The following is a 19,319-nucleotide window of genomic DNA, read 5'->3' on the forward strand; positions in this document are numbered from 1 at the left end:
TGATGATTCAGGCTTATGTATTTAAACGCTTAGGAAATTATTTAACTAAGACACTTTTATCATCTGGAATCATGGTTGAAAACACAATGGAAGTAAAACATGAGGATATTTTTTTTTACCATGGGAAAAGATACACGTGACAGCAGCTGCCATCTTCTGAGGACACACCCGACCCTGCCAGATGTCTTTTTCACAAAGCAGTATATTTTCTTCATCTCCTCGGCAACGGACATTGCTCCAATAAATGGGAATAAGGCCCAGTCCAGAAAAGGGCGTTTGTTTTGCTACTCCTTTGCCTCTGGAAGTACAATGATTGGTGGTTAGGGTTTATCAAATGTAGGAGAATTTTTTTATAGAAGCATTTAGATTTTTAAAAAATATAATAAATCAATAAAGATGAGTGTGGAAAAGAAAAACAATGGTTTATGTAAGTTTCAAGTAGCTTCAAAACATCAGATCAGAACTTGAGCTGACTACCTATGGCAATCTTTTTAATCAATCTTAAATAATTAATGTACACACGTGCCTTCACTGTCTATGGTTGATTTTAGAAGAAAAGGAACACGTACTATGGATATAAAAAGGAAGCCAGGTGACTATGCGGAAAAAGTATATCATGTGGCCCAGTGAGACTTGGATTCTAGTCTGGACTCAGCTGTGAATCACTCTCAGCTGCAACCTTCTGTTAGTTCTGCCTTCCGACCTATAAAAGATGCTACAAGATTCTTTCCTTCACCAGCACTTTAGGCAAGCGTTTTCAAATGATTATTATTACTACACATAAGCAAGGTAATACCAAGATAGGCAATAAATTCACAATTTTTAAAACTATAAATAGTATTTGCTAGCAAAACTTTGAAACCAACTAGTAAAATGAAAACTTGCTGGTGGGCTCTGCTTCTAACTCGTTTAATCTATGTACATTGTAAGTAAACTCTGATATGTACAAACTGATATTAAATATAAAAAATGAAATGCTTATCTGACTAACATGGTAATCTAAAGAATTGTCACAATACAAAAACTTCCATCAACTAAACACTATATATATGGGGTGTATCTAAAATATGAGAGTGTCTTAATAGCAGTAAAACCGGGTTGCTCCACTCTTACTGCACGATTCTTTTTTTTAATGGACTACTAAGAGCTGATATAAGCACCCGGACCAGCTTTATCTGAAGTTTATGTCTACAGAATGATAGCAACATTCTTTCATCAACAGAAAGACTGGTAACCACACTGCAGGGCACACGTCCACCATAGTGTTCTTGCTTATGTCGCAATCTCATTGGAAATTTTATCCTTCCCTGGTTTTCAGGGGTAATAAAAGCACATGAAGATACGTATATAAAGGAAGACACGGACACCAACCTACAAACTTGTTGTATCTTCAGTCCATCAAAACAAAAAGCATCAAGTCCACATTCTTTATGACCTGCCCATCTGCCGATGACTCTTTTGTCAGACAAAATATTCATTGATTAAATCAGTAATTAACATTCCTCACGACCCTAACACTTGACAGGCTTTTGCCTTACTTTCTTTCACGCTGATATATACCAACACTCATTTTTAAAACTAGTTAATTAAGTACATTAATTCTATTTGCTTCTCTAATAGCATCAAAAGTCTGAATAAAACTTAAGCCTTCATGATCTTCAATAGGAGGAATTCTGCAGTAGTAGGAGAGAAATTGTTTAAATGTTTTAAACTATGTATAAAGATAGTGAGTCCATATGAATCTTAAGTGAAATTGACTTGTGTGAATGGAAACAGAATGTTTTAAAATCAGCTCACACCACTAACTTGTTATGTGATCCTGATCATGTCTCTTAACCTTGCTGGACCTCATTTTCACTGTTTATAAAATGAAGGATGAGAAAAAAAACAAAACAAAAACTTAAGCCTTCAAAGTTTGCCTTTACTAAATACTCATTCCATGCCTTCCTAGGGGGAAGACAGGAGGTAGATGGAAAATTAAGTTTGTACTTATTTCACTGGAGTTGACTAGCCTTCATTTATATCATCATATTAGATATTACTGCTCACAATTATTAATCTAAACCATTCCTGAATTGCAAGCCTTTCTTTCGGCCTTTTAGACGTCCATTTTTCATAACAAGATATTTTCCATGCTTTCTAAAGTTCTCTGATGATAAAGGTCAAGAAAAAATTTATCAATGTGTACTTAGGAAAAATAAATGAGACACAAAAACAGAACAATGAGAACAATAACAAAAACAAAACGTTTTGTACCAAAATGGAGGCTTCTGCTCCCCTTGGCATAAGAGCTAAAGGTGCTGGGACTGGTGGAAGGCAGGGCACCCTGCCTGTGCATACAGACTGCCTAGAGTGGGGTGGGGCTGACCCGGCCTCCAGGCGCTGCTGGGCTGAGAGCTGCCCTGTCTCAAAGGATGTTGCAGGGAAGAGCCCCGAGGGCCAGGCACCACCCCTCACACACCTCAGGAGAAGCACACAGATGGACACTGTCTCCTTCACACACACAAATGGAATTTGTGGGTGGCCAAAAGTAGAAAGTTCAAAGCAAGTGAGAGCAGTCTAGAGATGCGTGAGCTGCTGAGAAATTACTATTCTTAGACTCAAATTCCCTGCTTCTTAGGACTAAACAATTATTTTGTTAAAGACAAAGACCAAAAGAGGCTTTTGACTTCTGGCCACTTAGCATCTGCCCACTTCCTAGTCTGAGGGGCAGTAATATGTGAAGCACATTTGTAATGAAGAGAACTCATTCCATCTTCTGGGGCCCTTTCTTTAGAACTCTTTTGTGAGAGGTGAGACTGAGGAAGGAAGATGTGACCCCTGCCCAGCAATGATGGGTGCCCACCATTCTTCTCAGGCTGACGGGGCCAAGGACGGGGAACTCACCCCGGCTGCAGCTGGCGACAAATGACTGATGCATCAGAATCATCCCAGTGGCTGCTACAGACTGTGCCCCAAATTCCATTTGCATATATCTCCACTGTGCCTTCAAACTCATTTTTGCCACCGTGAAGTCGTACGGATCCTACAGCAGAAAAGAATCCCTAAGTCCTTTAACAGTGAATAAGCATCTGAACAAACTGAACCAGTTCTCGGTTCACATGATTTTCCCATGGAAGTGGTGAGAGATCCACTCAGAATAATTTGGCCTCACTCTTCACAGCATGTGCTTCTTTCTTCAAATGAGGATTCAGCAGGCTCTATTTCTTTTTGTAACTAACATCCTGATGTCAATGCTAATTACACTTTCTTTTTTAGCTAGGCAAACAGGAAGCCCAATTATAATTTTGGAAAGGCAAAAGTGGAAGAGTGTGACTAATGTTTAATATTACATCCCCAAATTAGGTCACATCACAAATGAAATTATCATTTATTTATCACCTTCCATCTTCACATGAGGTCATAGAAAAAAAGACAAAATTTAATGCTCTGCTTATAAATTAGCTGTTATTGGCTGTATTATATCTTTCTTTAATCTCATTTGTTCATCCACTAAAGAGTAAAATGCTTTTTTCCCCTTTTAGCCTCAAGCAGTAGCCACGAAAATTCTAAAGACTATCTGTAGTTACAAAAAGGAGTTAGTGTTGAAAACATTTCAAGTCTTATCCCTTCCTTGTGATCAAGGCTCCACATTTCTCTCTTCACTGGCCCTGGTTTGCAGAGTGGAGGCTGGGAGGCAGCAACTGGGACGTGTGACTGGAAAGAGAATCAAACTCAGTCAATGAAGAATTTCACAGCATTCTGTTAAAAGTCACTTGTGATACCTTTATTTCATAGGTAAAGAAATGGAGAAATTAAGTGCTATAAAAAGATTCCAGCATGTTCTGCATATTTCAAAGTTCTTATGTATAGTTTTAAAATAATTTTTCAAAGCTATTACATTCATAAATTCTCCATTTCATTTGCACTGGGCTAGTCAGCTGCCACTGTTATTTCCACGTCATCATCTATAAAAACTGTAACTATTGAAGAAAAACATATCCTATTTCTCATGACAAACATAAACTGTCATTTAATTCAGGAAAAAAGACAATCATAAATGGAGACAAAATAGTGCACTGCTAAATCCTGATTATTCAGAAGAGAACATGGAGCATTCATATGGCAGATAAATCTGTAAGTCATTCATATATTCCAAGCCTCTTTAACTCACATTAAGCAAGAGGAAGCCCCTCTAGCTCAGTGAAAGGTGTGAACTGCAAAGCACTTTTAAAGAAATATGGCTGAAGAGTTTAATTGAACTTGTGACTTTAAATCAGAAAATCTCTTCTATAGAGACCCACACAATACTATACATATCACAAATGTCAGCAATTATTCAATTATTTCAATTCAAATAATTCATTCATTCACCTCAAACATTATTTGAAATTATACTTAAATTAATCTATTATCTATTAATCCCACTATCACCAAATTACTCATGTCAATGGTTTGGAAGAAAGTTATAGTAAAGAAAACAAACTGGATCTCTATTTATGGATGTTAAATAACCATAATAAAATACAAAATATTGTCTAAATCACCCAAAAGCTTTCAAGAAGAAATGATACATTCATACCATCTAAATGACTAAGGCATTTAGAGGTAAGAGAAGGAAAACAGTGCATAAAGTAAAATTACTACAGTACATCATTATAATGGCAATGGTGGATCTGGAAATAGTTGAGAAAACCTGGACTCATTTAGCTGGATTGGCTATATGGCAAGAATTGTGCAGTACTCATCCAATTTTCCTTTAATAAATGAATACAAACATTTGCAAATCTGTAAAGGCAATTTGCATATCAGTGACCAGTGAATTCTCTGTCAGAATCCACTCCCAACACCAACATCCAAAGGCACACACCCTCCTAGCAGCTTAGCTGTGGCTGCCCCAGCCCTCTCAATACACACACACACACACACACACACACACACACACACACACACAGTTTGTGCTTTCCTTAAGGCCATAACCATTTCTAAAGTATTCTAAGCAATTATCTACCTTAGAATCAGAGTTAGTATTCCTTACTGGTACATAATTTTGTGAAGTTCATTCACAAAACTAATTATTCTTTGAAAGAGATTTTAAAAATATTAGCATAATAATAGGCTCCAAAATAATAAAAGTTTGAAAAAATAATTTACACTATATATACATTTAAGATAAGGAGAGGTTGTTTTCGGCTTTACTTCATTCTTGTTTCATTTATTCTCTTAGAATGGTTAAGATGGTTGAGATCTTAAAAACTGTAACTCACTTATGTCAGGTTATAGATGAGGAAGTTATGAACCAAATAAACTGAGGACTTGCACAGCCATGCCCAAATATGCCCTATGTTCCTGCCCTTGCTATTGTTCCTGTCTCCAAACCCAAGGAAAGACCCTGCAATGTAATAAGCACCTTTCAATATTCAGGTATTACTTTATGCATTATGCCACGTTGGCTTTCACCACTCTATTTGAAATATTGTAACTAATCTATCAAACAGTATATAGGAATAAATGACCCAGACATAAGCATAAGACAACCTGAAGAATTTCTACTCAATGCAAAACAGGAAAAAAGTGACTTTCTGGTGATCTACAGTTGAAGCTGATCCTCCAGGGGAGGAGTCCCATGCGAATCACAAATTTGTAGGAGGGCCAAACATTTGCATAAATTTATAGGTGAACAATTACAAGGTGAAGAAGCTCAATGAAAAAAAAAGATGAATCAAGCCACAAAGCCACAAAGGTCAAAGCCTGGTGAAGTTATTTCTACTGCTATCCTACTCACAGAAAGTTCTTCATATAAATTCTAGACCAAATACTTTGGCAAATATTGCTCAATTGTCCCAATCTTTTATTATCAAAAAGGATCCCTCCTCCATCCCCCATACTCTATTACTCCAGCCAAGCACTTTGCAAGGCTCCTCACAGTCTGAGCTAACGTCTCTGGACCACATTCTGGCAGCTCCGGGGCTGCATTGTCTTAAAGTCTCTCAAATGTCAATTTGATGGAAACTACTCTATTCTAGATATTCCAATTTTTTCTAATTTATGAATAATGATAATTTAAAATTTGACATCTCAAACAGAGATTTTAGGTCAACTATAATAGGCATTACAAATTTATACACCAAACCAATAATAGAAGAAACTCTGGAACTATAAAGCAATACATGTTGTGTATCAAGGAGAGGAAACTCCACAGTTCATAAAATGAATTGTTGCAAAAAGAGAAGTCAACTGTTTGCAGCCATTACAATTACCTAAAGGAAAAACGTGCCAAAATACAGCAATGCTCAGAATTCTACGATCTTAATTTCCTACCCAAAATGTTGAACTTACTGTCATTTTAGTTTACTATTATTTTTTTTCTATGTGGATATACCCCCAGTTTTATAAAGGAAAGGGAACACAAAAGATTCATGTTACAGAAATTTGCTTTATGGACAACTTTGCTAAAAACAGGAATTACCCAAATGGATAGACATTAAAGGATTCTCTTTAATCATTTTATCAGTCTCAACCAATAAAAGATGATGTAGGGAACAGCTGACTAGTAAAAAGTCCCTTCACAATCTCATTGTTTTTTCAGTTTTTAAAACTATTGTGATAGGTTAAATTCTGTTCCCCAAAAAGATGCTTACGTGCTAGCCCCCAGTACCCTTGAATGTGACCTTATTTGGACATAGTGTCTCTGCAGATGCTCAAGTTAAGTAAGATGAGGTCATTAGGATGGGCTCTAATCCAATACGACTAAATTGTTATGAAAAGGAAAAGTTTGGATTAAGAGACACATCATCTGAAGATTGTAGTGAGACTTTGTAACGAAAATGGAAGTTCCATGACTAGGATCCTCACCTGATAGCCATTATATACCAGCAATGAGGTAATACTTAGCCTGCTGCACAAGTGCATGCTTGCGTAACAGCTGGCAATAAGCTTTTATGGCCGGTATTGCTTTAAGCATTCTGCCCAGTGCTAAGAGCAGAGGGAAGCAGGAGAGCAGCCTAGAGAAGAAAACAAGAGAACAGGAGAGAGGGGAGCAGAGGCTGAGCTGGGGGCAGAGATGGAGGTGGACAGGATATCTAGCACTCCAGCCAAGCACTTTGCAAGTCTCCTCATGAGAATAAAGCTTGGTATGAGCCCTTTTTTACCTGCAACACTTCATTGTCTATGGTCTCAACAAATACCTAGTGAACTTGCCTGGAGCTGGGAACCTCCTCTGGCCTGGAGCTGCAGACTTCCACAAGCCAAAGACTATCAGAAGCTAGGAGAGCCCTGGAACAGATCCTTCCCCAGTGTCTTCAGAGAAAGTGGTGCCCAGCTGACACCTTGATCTCAGACTTCTAGCCTCCAGAACTGTGAAACAAGTAAGTTTCTGTTGTTTAAACCACTCAATCTGTGGCACTCATTGCAGCAGCCCTAGCAAACTAATAGAGCCATCATGGTATTACCCCTCTTGGGAAAGCTAGGGAAACCTCTCTTCTTACACCCAGCACTTCAAGGAGTCCTAAAAGAAATACTATGAAGGGAGCCAGATAAGTCAACAGTCTTTGCTCCGTAAATCCAGCTGTGGGTAAAACTGCAATATTTCCTTAATCTCTTGCCTGGCCTTAACCATCTCCATGTCAATAGGTGTTTACAAGAGATGGAGAGAAGTAGTCCACCTCCATATCAATGGGTGTTTACAAGGATTGGGAGAAGAGGCCATCCTGCACTGGGACCAGAGAGGCTTTTTTGGACTCTTCCCAGTCACGATGAGGAGAGACATGGGCGAATGGGAATAGATGAATGGAACCAGGGTTCTTGTAAGCAATAAAAGGCCTTCTCCCCATCTAGTTTTTCCTTCGACTGATTTTGGTTCAGTGGTTTGTGGTTTATTTGCCCAAGGTTGGGAACACATTTTACTCCAGGAGTTACAGCTGGACTAGTTAGCAAGATCTCTGAACCTGAAATCTGTCTTAGATGCTTGGTCAGGCTGCACCTGGAGATGGTGGGGAGATACCTGGAAACACCCTGTGGACGGTGGGGAGGCCCCAGTGGCTGCTGCAGTAGGGGGTGACAACTCACCCTTCCCTCCAGCAGTGGTGGATGGTATAGGTTCACCTGGTTACCGCCTATTTGTGGGGCTTCCACTCGGGGAACCCCTAGTGGGGAAGTGGTCCAGGGTAAAGTGCCTCCCAGATGAGTGGGCTCTTCCCCAGCATTGAGGAAGGGTGGAGACACCAGAAGCTGTGCAAATAGCCCTCTGTGAGATAGGATACTGCTTAGAGTTCCTGAGTGTCTGTGTGGAGGCTGGGACTGTGGGATTTTTGTTTCTCCAGATATGGGAAAGGGTTACCAAGGAAAGAAATACTTCAGTGTTGCTTGGAGGAGCTGGAAAATGAGCTATGGGATGCCCTTAAGAATGAGAGACAGCTTTTGAGAACTGAGGTTGCCCTGCTGAAAGACACACTAGCAGTGAGGGAGGAGGCAGCAGGAGAATCCGCCCTGCAGGAGGCTGTGGGCAAGGGGGAGGAAGGAGTGGTGTCTTCAGCCCCCGAGATGGCAGAGGAGACACTGGGGAGAATGAGGGGGAGCCAAGGGCTGAACTATTGCTGAGGCCACTACCCGAAGCACCAGCCCCTCCTGTATTAAAGGCCCACCTGTTTGTAATTAAGAAAATAAAGACACAACAACCACAGGCTCCTCAGAGGAAGGAGCAGTCACCTCCCCAGATTGGGGACCACTCCATGCTCTGCCCCTGTACCCAGGATGAGCTGATGGCCATGACCATCTGGTTTCAGCAGAAGCCACTGGAACCTCTGCTTACATGGCATTTGCATCTTTGTCATATGGGAGTGGAAACCATTGTTATGTCAGGTTCTGAAATAGGTAGACTGGGCTCCCTGATGACTCACCGCTCCCTCTGGAAGCAGTTGCAATGTGCCCGTCACACCTTAGGGAATTGTGCACTTCTGGATTGGCTGACAGCAGCCATCAGAGCACTTTGGCCTAATCAGGGGGATTTTCCATACTTCGCCACTAGCTGGAAAGTGTATGCAGAACTCGAGCAGGTGTTATTAGAGTTAAGCATTAAAAATATCATCTATATTATGGACCTCCAGGCCCCCAATGAGGAGGTACTCAGCATGGGAATGAGAAATCTGGTGCTCCACACAGCTCCCCCATCTCTCTTTGGGTCCCTACTGACTATTCTTGTCCCCCACATAGGACAACCTGTAAGTGAGGCTACTAGTACTTTAGCAGACGTGGGGAAGGTTGAAACAGTAAGAGCACAGAAGGAGATAAGGTCTGCTACTGAAAGAAGGGGATCAAAGGGCCCCGGGAAAGTCTTGGGGACCCAGATGTGGGTTGATTTGATAAAGGTGGGGGCAATGAAAGAAAAACTTGATGGGCAGACCAATAAAATCTTGTTACAGCTGTGGCACCCATTAAAGCCAGGGCAGCACTTCCAGCCACTGAGGTCCAGGACACGGAAGCCAGAGGCAAAGCCCCATGTCCGGCCTGTATTCCTGCTGGACTTCCTGAGGGAGGACATGCAGAACGTGCCTGGACCCTTGTCAGAAGATAGTTGGGCATTATGGTTTGACGAGGAGAGGGCCAAGGCACCTGCCTTGAGGGGCTGGCTGGGGCCTCTTGAGACAAAGGCTCCATGTTGGGTGAATGATCAGTCCCCAGTGAATGTGTGGTGTGTCCTGGCTTTGGTGGACACAGGAACTGGATGCTCCTTGGTTTACTGTGACCCTGGGTGATGTCCTGGGAAGCCCACTCCTATACAGGGTGGGGCTGTCAGAGTGGAATAACCCACTGAACCCCCTTGGGAATAGGGAAGTCTAAATTTGTATATGATGTTATGCTCACCTCTGATTCTCTTACAGATAACTGTGGCATTATTGCAAGAGCTTTTTGGTCTTGTAGGCTACTGGACTGTATTTATCCTGCACTTGGCACAAATTCTGATGCCCTTGTGCCCCTTGGCAGCAAGGGCATCAGGTGGGGCTGGGATAAGACATGTGCAGTTACCTCCACCATTGCAAAATGGACCAACTAAATGTCCATGTGACTGGGGCCTCCAGCAGCAGCTTACAGGCCATTTACCTTGGCATCCCCAGGGAAGGATGGAGCAGATGACTTGGTCCAGGGTAGAGGACATTGTGGGCTGTGGGCTGTCATAAGACTGCATCTGCCTGGCAGGAACACATGTGAGTGAGTCCCACGGTGACCTGGAGACTACATGGCCCCAGACATCTAACACATGGACCAGCGATGGCTGGCCCTTCTGGCGCCTTGGGGACAAGGCCCGGAAGTTGGCTTCCTGTGTGTTCCTGGAGTAACCAACTGTAGAGTGGCCCCCAGAGGTCAGGGAAGTACACCCAAGACTGGGAGGTGAAAGTACTTTGCTGGGAGTTTGTCTGAATGTGGTCAGTGCACATGCTTCCAGTAGCGCCACATCCACCCTGATCCTGCCACTGTTCCATCACAGGACCCTCTCTGCACGCATCCCACCCACATCATACCATCACAGGGCCCCTCTCTCTGCATGTGCTCCTGCACCATCCTGTCACAGGGACCCTCTCTCCACACACCCCACCTATGCCGACCCATCGCAGGGACCCTCTCTGCATGTGCCCCACCCACACTGACCCATCACAGGGACCCTCTCTGCATGCACCCCACCCATGATGTCCTGTCACAGGACCACTGTCTGCATGCATCCCACTTGTGTCTACAGTCCCTGTGGCTTGGACCTGCCCCTTGGCTGCAGCTGCCCCTTGCTGAGTGGGCACAGAATTTCCCACCAATTCAGCTGCTGGCCGCCTATGGATGGGCGAGCTATGTGCTTGATCTGAATAGGACTTTGAACCTACCTACGTCTTCCATGGCAACGATTATCATGATTTTATTGCTGTTGTTATTGTATGTTATTAGTCTGGTTACAATGCTCCAGTTTTCTTCACAGGGGACATTATGGAAGATGGGGAGCGAGCAGATTGTGAAATGAGATTTCTGGAGGGGTGGCTGAGGGTAATATTGTAATATTTCCAGAATCTCCCACTGGCCTTGATCCATCTCCATATCAATAGGTGTTTCCAAGGGGTGGAGAGAAGTAGTCCACCTCCATATCAGTAAGTGCTTACAAGAGGTGGGGGAAGAGGTGAGCTCATGCAGGTAGGAAGAGGTTTTCTGGGGCTCTTCCCAGCCAGGACAGGGGAGACACAAGGGCAAGGGGTAGCAGACGAACAGAGCCAGGGTTCTTGTAAGCAATAAAAGGCCTTCTCCCCTTCTAGTTTTTCCTTCAACTGATTTTTGTTTCAATAATTTGTGGTTTATTTGCCCCGGGCTGGGATCACATTTTCCCTCCGTTATACGAGCTCATTCATTGTACAACAAGCCAAATGAAAAGATATGCCTATTTAGCTAATTAACTAAATGTGCTTGTAAAATAGCATTCACTTGTTTGAAGAGAAAGAAAAAAGCAGCAAAAACAAAGACTTATCCCAGCAGTGTTTTCTGAATACAGTGGAAATAAATATTTTTAAATCTTTTAAAATCACAATCTGATAAATGAATAAAAGAAAATTAATGTTATCACACAATTCCTTTTTAACCCATTATTGAACTTCACAAAGGCACAAAATAATTAATTTTAGTAATTTGTATTGCTGTGATGGAATCAAAAAGAATGCATGCTGGTGACATCAAGCCATTGTTCAGATCCTTGACAAAAAGGATACTTAAAGCTGAAAGTGATAGAGAAATTTCAGTTTATGAATTACTCAAAAAAATAGAAAAAAGGCCATAACATGTTGGACAATTTAGTACACATATTTGATAAATGAATTGCATATATACAACACTGGGAAAATATAATAAATGAGCAATTCTTATGAAATATACAAAAAAATTACATTGCCTAAAAATAACTGAATTGGGGGCTTTTACTTGGAGTTTTCAAGACATTAGAGTAAGCTAGTTAAATTTTGATGTTATTTTATCTACATGCTATCTAGTAGTACTAATCTTTTTTGTGTGTATGATATATATTACCCATAATGGAAACCAGTTTTAGAATTGTGAAATAGATTTTATTCAAATCATGCCATGTCAAAATGAAATTAAATGATCTTTTAACATACAGAGTATTCCCCTGAACTGAGATCCAACAGAACTATACCTGCCTCCATTAGTTCCCATCTATAATTCATATTACTTGTTTATTTATTATTCATATAATTAGTGCAGAGTAAAAAATGTGCACTGGTTTAGTTCAATCTGAATAAACAGTTCTACCCATTTATATTGGGCTTACTAGAAATTTCTAAATCTTATTAGTCTTCAGTTTAATACATGGTAGGGTATCATGCAAAAGACTCTATCCACAGTTAAGTTATAGTCTACTAACAATATATGCATATAACTAGCAGAAAATTTCACTAATTGTGTCTTTGAACTATTCACACATAAGCAAATGGTGTGGATATTACTATTTTATTGCACAGCATTGAGAGATAAAATTAAGCTACACATAATAGTAATCCTCTCATCTGTTTCCAGAGTAGAAATTACAGGAACGGTGATGAAAATGCTTAAAATTCTTTTTATATCTCAACCAGATACTGGGTGTCATCAACCAGAGGACACAGGTAATCTCCTGTTCATTTCTGTAATTGCTGCTCCTAGTGTGAACTCAGTAAATGTTTAATGAAATCTATCTTTGCCTTGCTACAAGAATCAGCATCTTCTACTCTTTGTATCCTTTTGGTGATCCTAATGAAAAAGCATTGAGGCTGGATGTGCGTATGTGTCTTGTAGGGGAAAATAATCTCATTACTTTAGTGCTTTGCATACAATAAACTTTTTATTAATATTGTGCTGATTTGCAGGAAGGAGGAGGAGGGGTGAAGGGACAGCTCTGGAAAAGCAAGATGGTAAAAAAGCAAAACTAAACATTTCCTGATTTTCTAACAAGAGCATGTCAACCATGTAGAAGGCACTCTAAATCAATTGTTCGTGTAGTGTACAAACAACCCAATGCCTGTTTACCATGTAGACTAAAGGAAGAGATTTCAAAGAACTGCTTTCTTTACAAGTTAGTTCAAGGGGGGAACGCTTAAAATTAGAACGTTTACCTAACAACTGAACTAATTTCCGTATTCTTAATAATTATGGAATTATTCATTTTGGCCATAAATTTGTTACATCAGCAAGTATCTTCTTAAAACAAGAGAACATGCATTTTCAGTCAAATCAAGGTCAAAATGCTATTCATCTAGATGTGGCTAAAAAATAGATGTAGCACTTCACAGCACCATTTTTTAAATTATTACCATTTTTTAATTGCGTTGAGTCCCCCAAATGTAAAGACAAACCTCAACCACACTTCCTAGCATACCCTGCTAGTTCTCCCCAAGAACTACCTCACTTCCTCCTCCTAGGAGAGCCCTCACGTGTTCAGAGGTTAATCCTGATTAATACAATACAGGGTACTCTATTTTCCTTCCCAGAGAGCACTGAAGGTACATGGAGATCCAGTCTGGGCCAGTGAAAGGAGAGAGGAAGTCTGTGGGGAAGTCTGGGGAGGTTTCCTTGCTCTTTCAATGAGACAGGCAAGAAGGGCAGCCCTCTTTGGCAGGTTATTTGTATCTCAATGTGAAGCATGAAATGATCCCTAGCCTCAGGATAAAAGCCACACTTAGAGAATAGAGGAACAAGAGAGTAGCAGAGAAACAATATGTACTATGTTGGAACCCAACTTCTTGTAATGTGAACAACAAATGTCCTTATGGCCTCACTTTGAATTGGGCGGACCATTCCTCACCATCACAACCAGCCTAACTGAGCTACGCCATGTTCATACACAAGTTCATAATCATAATTTGTTCCAAATTTCCCACAAGCATGTTTATTTACAGTAACACTGTATATAAATGTTGTGATCCATCTCTTACCCTTGACATTATCCAAAGCATTTTTCCTATTGTTATATATAATCTTTATAATTGTCACTTTAATAGCTGCATAGTATCCATCAAATGAAAGGACATCTGAGTAGTAGCTTATTGCTAAAAATTAAGGTTTGCCTTCACAGTTATGAACCAAATTACTTATAAAGATTACTTTAATACACACACTCAAAAACAGTGACTACATATGATATACAATCCCAGATAATCACTCATAAAAGGTAATAAGTGGATGTCTTATTTTCTTCTTTAAAAAAAAATCCACACACTAGTAGAGTCAGATAATACCCCCAATCAAAGTATTGTATTTCTGCCTCAGCCTCAGAAGCAGATTGAGCTCAATATTTAAAATCCAGCCAGAAAATTTATCAAATCTGAAAATAAATGTTTTTCAGCACCTGCTACATAAAATCAAGATACAGCATTTTTTAAAAGGGGGACAGCTTTCAGACAACTTTTTAATTAACATTCACTTCAAACACCAGATGGACTTCAAAGAGAACAGCCTGTAAACAACAGTACTTGTCCCACAAGTCTGTTACCTCTGTCTGAATCGGGAGATTTGGGTTGGTACATGTATATGAACAGATTAGTGTGACTTGACAAAAAGCCAGATCTATGCACCATTCTTTCTGGCAAAATCTCAATTATCAGAGCATTATCACTTACTGTACCTGTTTTACCCATCAGTCATCAGTCACCTAGAGTTGAGTTCCACTTGGCTCTTTGTAACAAAGAGGAGTTCCAAACAGAGCGTGGAGCAAGTTGCCCCATCTGCCATGCTAACCAGAAACTGGAAAAGTGATTTCCCTTCCTGGTCAAGAAGCTCTTAATTATTGCAAGTATTGTTGGGGATATCAAGTACCTTTTAATTCCTCCTATAGAAATGTGAAAATAACCTAGCTCACATTCAGTTAATAATCATATCCTGATAAAGTAGGCTGTTAAACCTACACCAAATAAAAATCAGTGGTGCCATTTTGTAAAACCATACAAAAAAGTTGCCACAAGAATGCCTTTAGCTTGTTCCTGACCCCAGCAGGATGAGTCACAGAATGGTAGACTCAGTTACTCTACATGATCACCCATCACTATACATTCTAGATGGGTTCTGATGCCTGCCCACGATTTTCCCACACTGTAACAAAGGGTCTTCAGCAGCCAAATTACCTTGTCTGCTCATCAGAAATGCACACTCCTCAGGCAGATCTCAGATTACTTGGTGAGGGCTTCTGAAGGCTACAAGCCAGATACCTGCATTTTAACAAGTCTCTTGGTGATTCAAAAGCTCACTATGAGAACAAACTCCCTGGGCTGATTTAGGGTACTTAAACTCTCTGGGTGATTTCTTATTACTAATTTGAACGTTTCATACAACCAGGGCTCAGGTATCGTCTTCTTCAGTCCATGACAGTTCCACCACTGGAGTGTCCACACCCTGCCCTACTTCACCTGGGATCCCCCACACCATCCCTTCAACTGGCTTCAAACAGCTCCGCCTCAGAGACACCAACTTCCTCATTTCTTTCAATGCAACTAGATACTTGACTCTGGCCTCCAGTTTATTTTGTAAAGGAAGGATCTCATTACTATGAATTTTCTTTCCTTTTGTCCTAGTTGGTTTTGCAAGGGAAAAAAAAAGAAAACTCCAGATATTTTCTAATCATAAGAGACTGGAAATCATGAGCACTGGCCCAAACATAATTCCCTTTCTTTTTACACTAGTTCTTAAGCTACAAAAATAGGACCTATTAGACACCTCAGATATTTCTACATGTTTGTATAATTAAAGAACTAGAGCAAAATGAGCAGTGATATGAAAACATGCACTACCTTCTAAGTCGTTATGAGAATTAAATGAAAAAATGAATACACATACTGCTATGCCCAGCATCCTACAGAGTGAAAGCTTAACAAATCCTAGCTGTTATTATCAGGCCATTTCTGTACATGCTCAGAGCTGATAAAGTTCTTTGAGTTAACGTATTCAAAAACTGCTTTTCTGCACATAAGGAAACCAAAGTTCTGGGAGAACGAAACCGAACACCAATGTTTTCCAAAGCACAATTCCAAATTTTCTCACCACTCCATGATAGCTTTGTTCACTCTCCTAAGTGAAAGGTAGGACCAAGGAAACCATAAGGGTCAGAACATGCCAGTCATTCCAGAGGCGTGGGTTACACCTAATCAGAGCATGAGGAGCGAGTGATGGAATGGAGAGCTTCCGTTATTAAGGTTGAGTCTGTCAAAGTATAATTCCGTTATTACACAGTCATCAACTGCTTTCCTGCTTCGGGAGGAGCAGGGGAGAGGGCATATATCTCCCACCTTGGGTGGTTTCTTTTGTTTCTCTTGTGTCCAATCACTTCACCCCAGGAAGTACACACAACTATTATGCAATGTTTGAAGTCCTGTCTGGTGAAAATTAGCTACAAACATAAGGGCATCATAAAAAGTCTGTGCTGCTGCTAAGTTTACATTTCTATCCAACACAAGGGGGTCGGGGGAAACTGAAGGACAGTTTACTCTCTTCACTCAATGAGTGAAGAGAATTATGTCAAAAAGAGAGCAATAAATCACTATAGTGTTTTAAGTTTGAATTCCATTTTTTTCCTTCTATATATATATATATATATATGCATAAATATTTCCTAACATATTTCATATATAAATAAGACATAAAATAGAAAATGAAAAAATTGCATATATTTTACTATAAATCTCTTACAGTAAATAATGAGATAATGCCATGGCTCTTTGGTTGATATTACCTCCATATTTTATAGCCACATTAGCATTCTGTCCATGAAACATGAGTATAGCAATGACTTCATTCTCTAGTATGAAGGATAATTGATCTTCACCTTCCTATCACTTCACTTTAACTCAGAGCATTAATGCAACAGAAGGTGCAGATAAATAAAAATTTCTGTAGGAAGAGAATGGTACTGTGAAAATAACCTTCAAATTACCTCCAAAAGGTACAAAGTACAATATATTTCAGAATCCCAAATCATGAAACCCCTGCCCCCTAGTTTGAGTGGAGAACAGCCAAAAAAATATTTGAAGGACTATTCAAATTTTGAAAGACATAAGGTTTTTCTTCCCAGCTACTAAAGGGGGAAAAAAGCCCTAATATTAAAAAAAAAAACGAACACCAACTCCACAAACCACTATTCAAAGGCACATTATTCACTTACATTATTTCTATTAATGTGATGCTTTTATTACCAGAAAACCAAAACATTTTACCAATTTTATCTTTTGATGTTACCAACTAATCCTCATGTTGCACAAATAACATCTATAGTTAGAGAATGACATCCTTGAAAAGTATACTTGATTATATCAAGTTGCTTCTTCCCTAAAATAGTTACTGTTTATCTTTCTTTTTTCTTCACTCACTGATGGTATTTGCCATGTTGTGCCCTAGAACGTGAACATCATTTTGACAAGTTGTATTTTGGCCAGGAGATTATGCCATACTTTCTCAAACAGAGGTCAATGGTGGGAGTAAGACAAAAACTGTATCATATATTTTGTCCGTGGGAAGGGAGGTTATTGGTTGTGGTATTAGATTTAATATTTCCTTTTCCAAAACAAGTAATTGCAAACTTTATCTCCTCCTTTGCTTTGCTTCTTTTACGTAAATATGGTAACACCCTCAAGGCAAGCTGAACCAGACAACACACATCCACTCAGGGCCCACGCATCTACCTACACGCGCACACACATAACACGTAGTGGCCAGAGTCCATATCCAGGAACTCAGAGCACAGCACCTTGCAGAGAAACTATCTCCCCTAACAACCTTCAGACACAAAGCACGCCTAGCTAATTTCAAGTCCAGGTACCAGTGTACTTTGCCGGTAACAGCATCGGCCAACCAAACCGTCACACTGAGCAGTGCAAACTCGAAACCCCACACTTACTCTCTTCAAGGAACGCCTAACGCCCTCTCCCAGCCAGCTGGCTCCCGCACCAGTCCCGCTTGCCGCCGCTGCCCGGTGCACTCACCGTGCCTGCAGTCGCAGTAGCCCCAGTCCACCCTGCCGTGAGCGCCCCCGTAGAAGCACCAGGGTCTGCCCGCGCCGTCCGGGCTCCGGCAAAAGTTGTGGCGCTGCCCTCGCAGCTGAGCCCAGCTCGTCGGGGGCGACCGCTCGAGGAAGGGTGGCACCTCCGCCCAGCGCAGACAAGGGGCGCCGAAGTCCGTCACGTCGACCCAGGGTTCGCCGGCGGGGCAGCCCCCGGGGAGCGGCCCCGGCCGGTGCCCCGCGTGGAGGGCGGCCAGGCGCCGGGCGGGGAGCGAGGACGGGGGGCGTGGGACGCGCTGGAGGGCGGCCGGCGGAGGCGTCCTCTGGTGCCGCTGCGGCGTGGAAAGGGAGTGAGGGTGCCGGGGAACTGGAGCGGGTGAGCCGCGATGGCGTTGGTGGGGCGGGTAACTGAGCACCGGATCAAAGCTGACCACTTCGGGGAGCGCCCCTAAGACCAGAGCCGCTACAAGGCGGACAAGCGTCATGGTGCCAGAACGGCGGGCTTTGGTCCATGCTCCCCGGCTCCTCGGTTCCGAGGCGGAGGCGAGGGAGCGGGGCGGGGCTGCTGCTCCCCTCGAAGCCCCCCTCCAGCCCCTCCGCCCCCGCGCGCGGACCGCCTTCCCCTCACCGCCCGCCTCCCGCGGCGCCTCTGCTGCGGCCGCTCGCGGGCGGTGAGATCCTGAGCTCCGCGGAGAGCCGGCGGGCGGAGACGACGAGCGCAGAGACGCGCACACCGCCGGCAGTGGCGGGGCCGGGCCCCAGAGGGGGAACTCTGCCCCCTGGCGGCGGGCCCCGAGTGCGCAGGCCCTCCGCGGAGCCCGGCCTCCGCGCGGCCGCTCCCCAGCTCCCTGCTGTCGGCCCGCCCGCCTGCCAGACTCCCTGTTGTACCCGAGCTGAGGCCAGGGTGCCAGTGCGGGGGCCGGTCTGGGCTGCCCCTTGCCGGCAGAGCAGACACCACCAGCACAGCCCCTGGGCTCCCAAGCCTGGCTTCAGGGTCTGCAGCCATCTCTCCTCCACTCCGTGCCGCGTCTCTTTTCATCGGTTTTGAAATCTTCAGAAGAAAAGTGTGGATGGATTTAGTTGCAACTCTCCCTGACAAGTCCCAGGATAAAAGTTATCAAAGCCCATGAGGAATGCTGAAGCCATTCTGCTGAACTCTGGGCTCCTCAAGGACAAGACCACGTTTCATTCGGCTTTATTATCCCAGTGCTTAACACCGTGCCCAACACTTACGAGGCTCCAACAAACATTTGCTGAAATTAAATTCCTGAACTGACCCAGGGAAAAGAGCTTGGGCCTTTCTACTTCCTGCCTCCCACTTTCCACCCGGTGTCCTGGACAC

At 42.3% G+C, this 19,319-nt stretch overlaps 1 protein-coding gene across 4 annotated transcripts in view; it reads right to left on the reverse strand.

Annotated features, from left to right (window-relative positions):
• Positions 1-18,676, reverse strand: part of LOC118913597 (neurotrypsin) — a 76,300-nt gene extending 57,624 nt beyond the window's left edge. For 2 of the 4 annotated variants that reach the window (XM_057502595.1, XM_057502592.1), the window contains exons 1-3: positions 17,961-18,675; positions 2,887-3,025; positions 120-298 (exon numbers count right to left, since the gene is read on the reverse strand). In XM_057502595.1, the coding sequence (XP_057358578.1) occupies positions 120-298; positions 2,887-3,025; positions 17,961-18,462 (820 nt within the window). In that variant the 5' untranslated portion in view covers positions 18,463-18,675. Of the gene's footprint in view, positions 1-119; positions 299-2,886; positions 3,026-17,960 lie in introns of all 4 variants that reach the window. The other 2 variants (XM_057502593.1, XM_057502594.1) reach the window with 2 other exon arrangements.
• Positions 18,677-19,319: the final 643 nt, after the last annotated feature.

Source organism: Manis pentadactyla, chromosome 5, assembly GCF_030020395.1.
Source record: "Manis pentadactyla isolate mManPen7 chromosome 5, mManPen7.hap1, whole genome shotgun sequence".
NCBI classification, from domain to species: Eukaryota; Metazoa; Chordata; class Mammalia; order Pholidota; family Manidae; genus Manis; species Manis pentadactyla.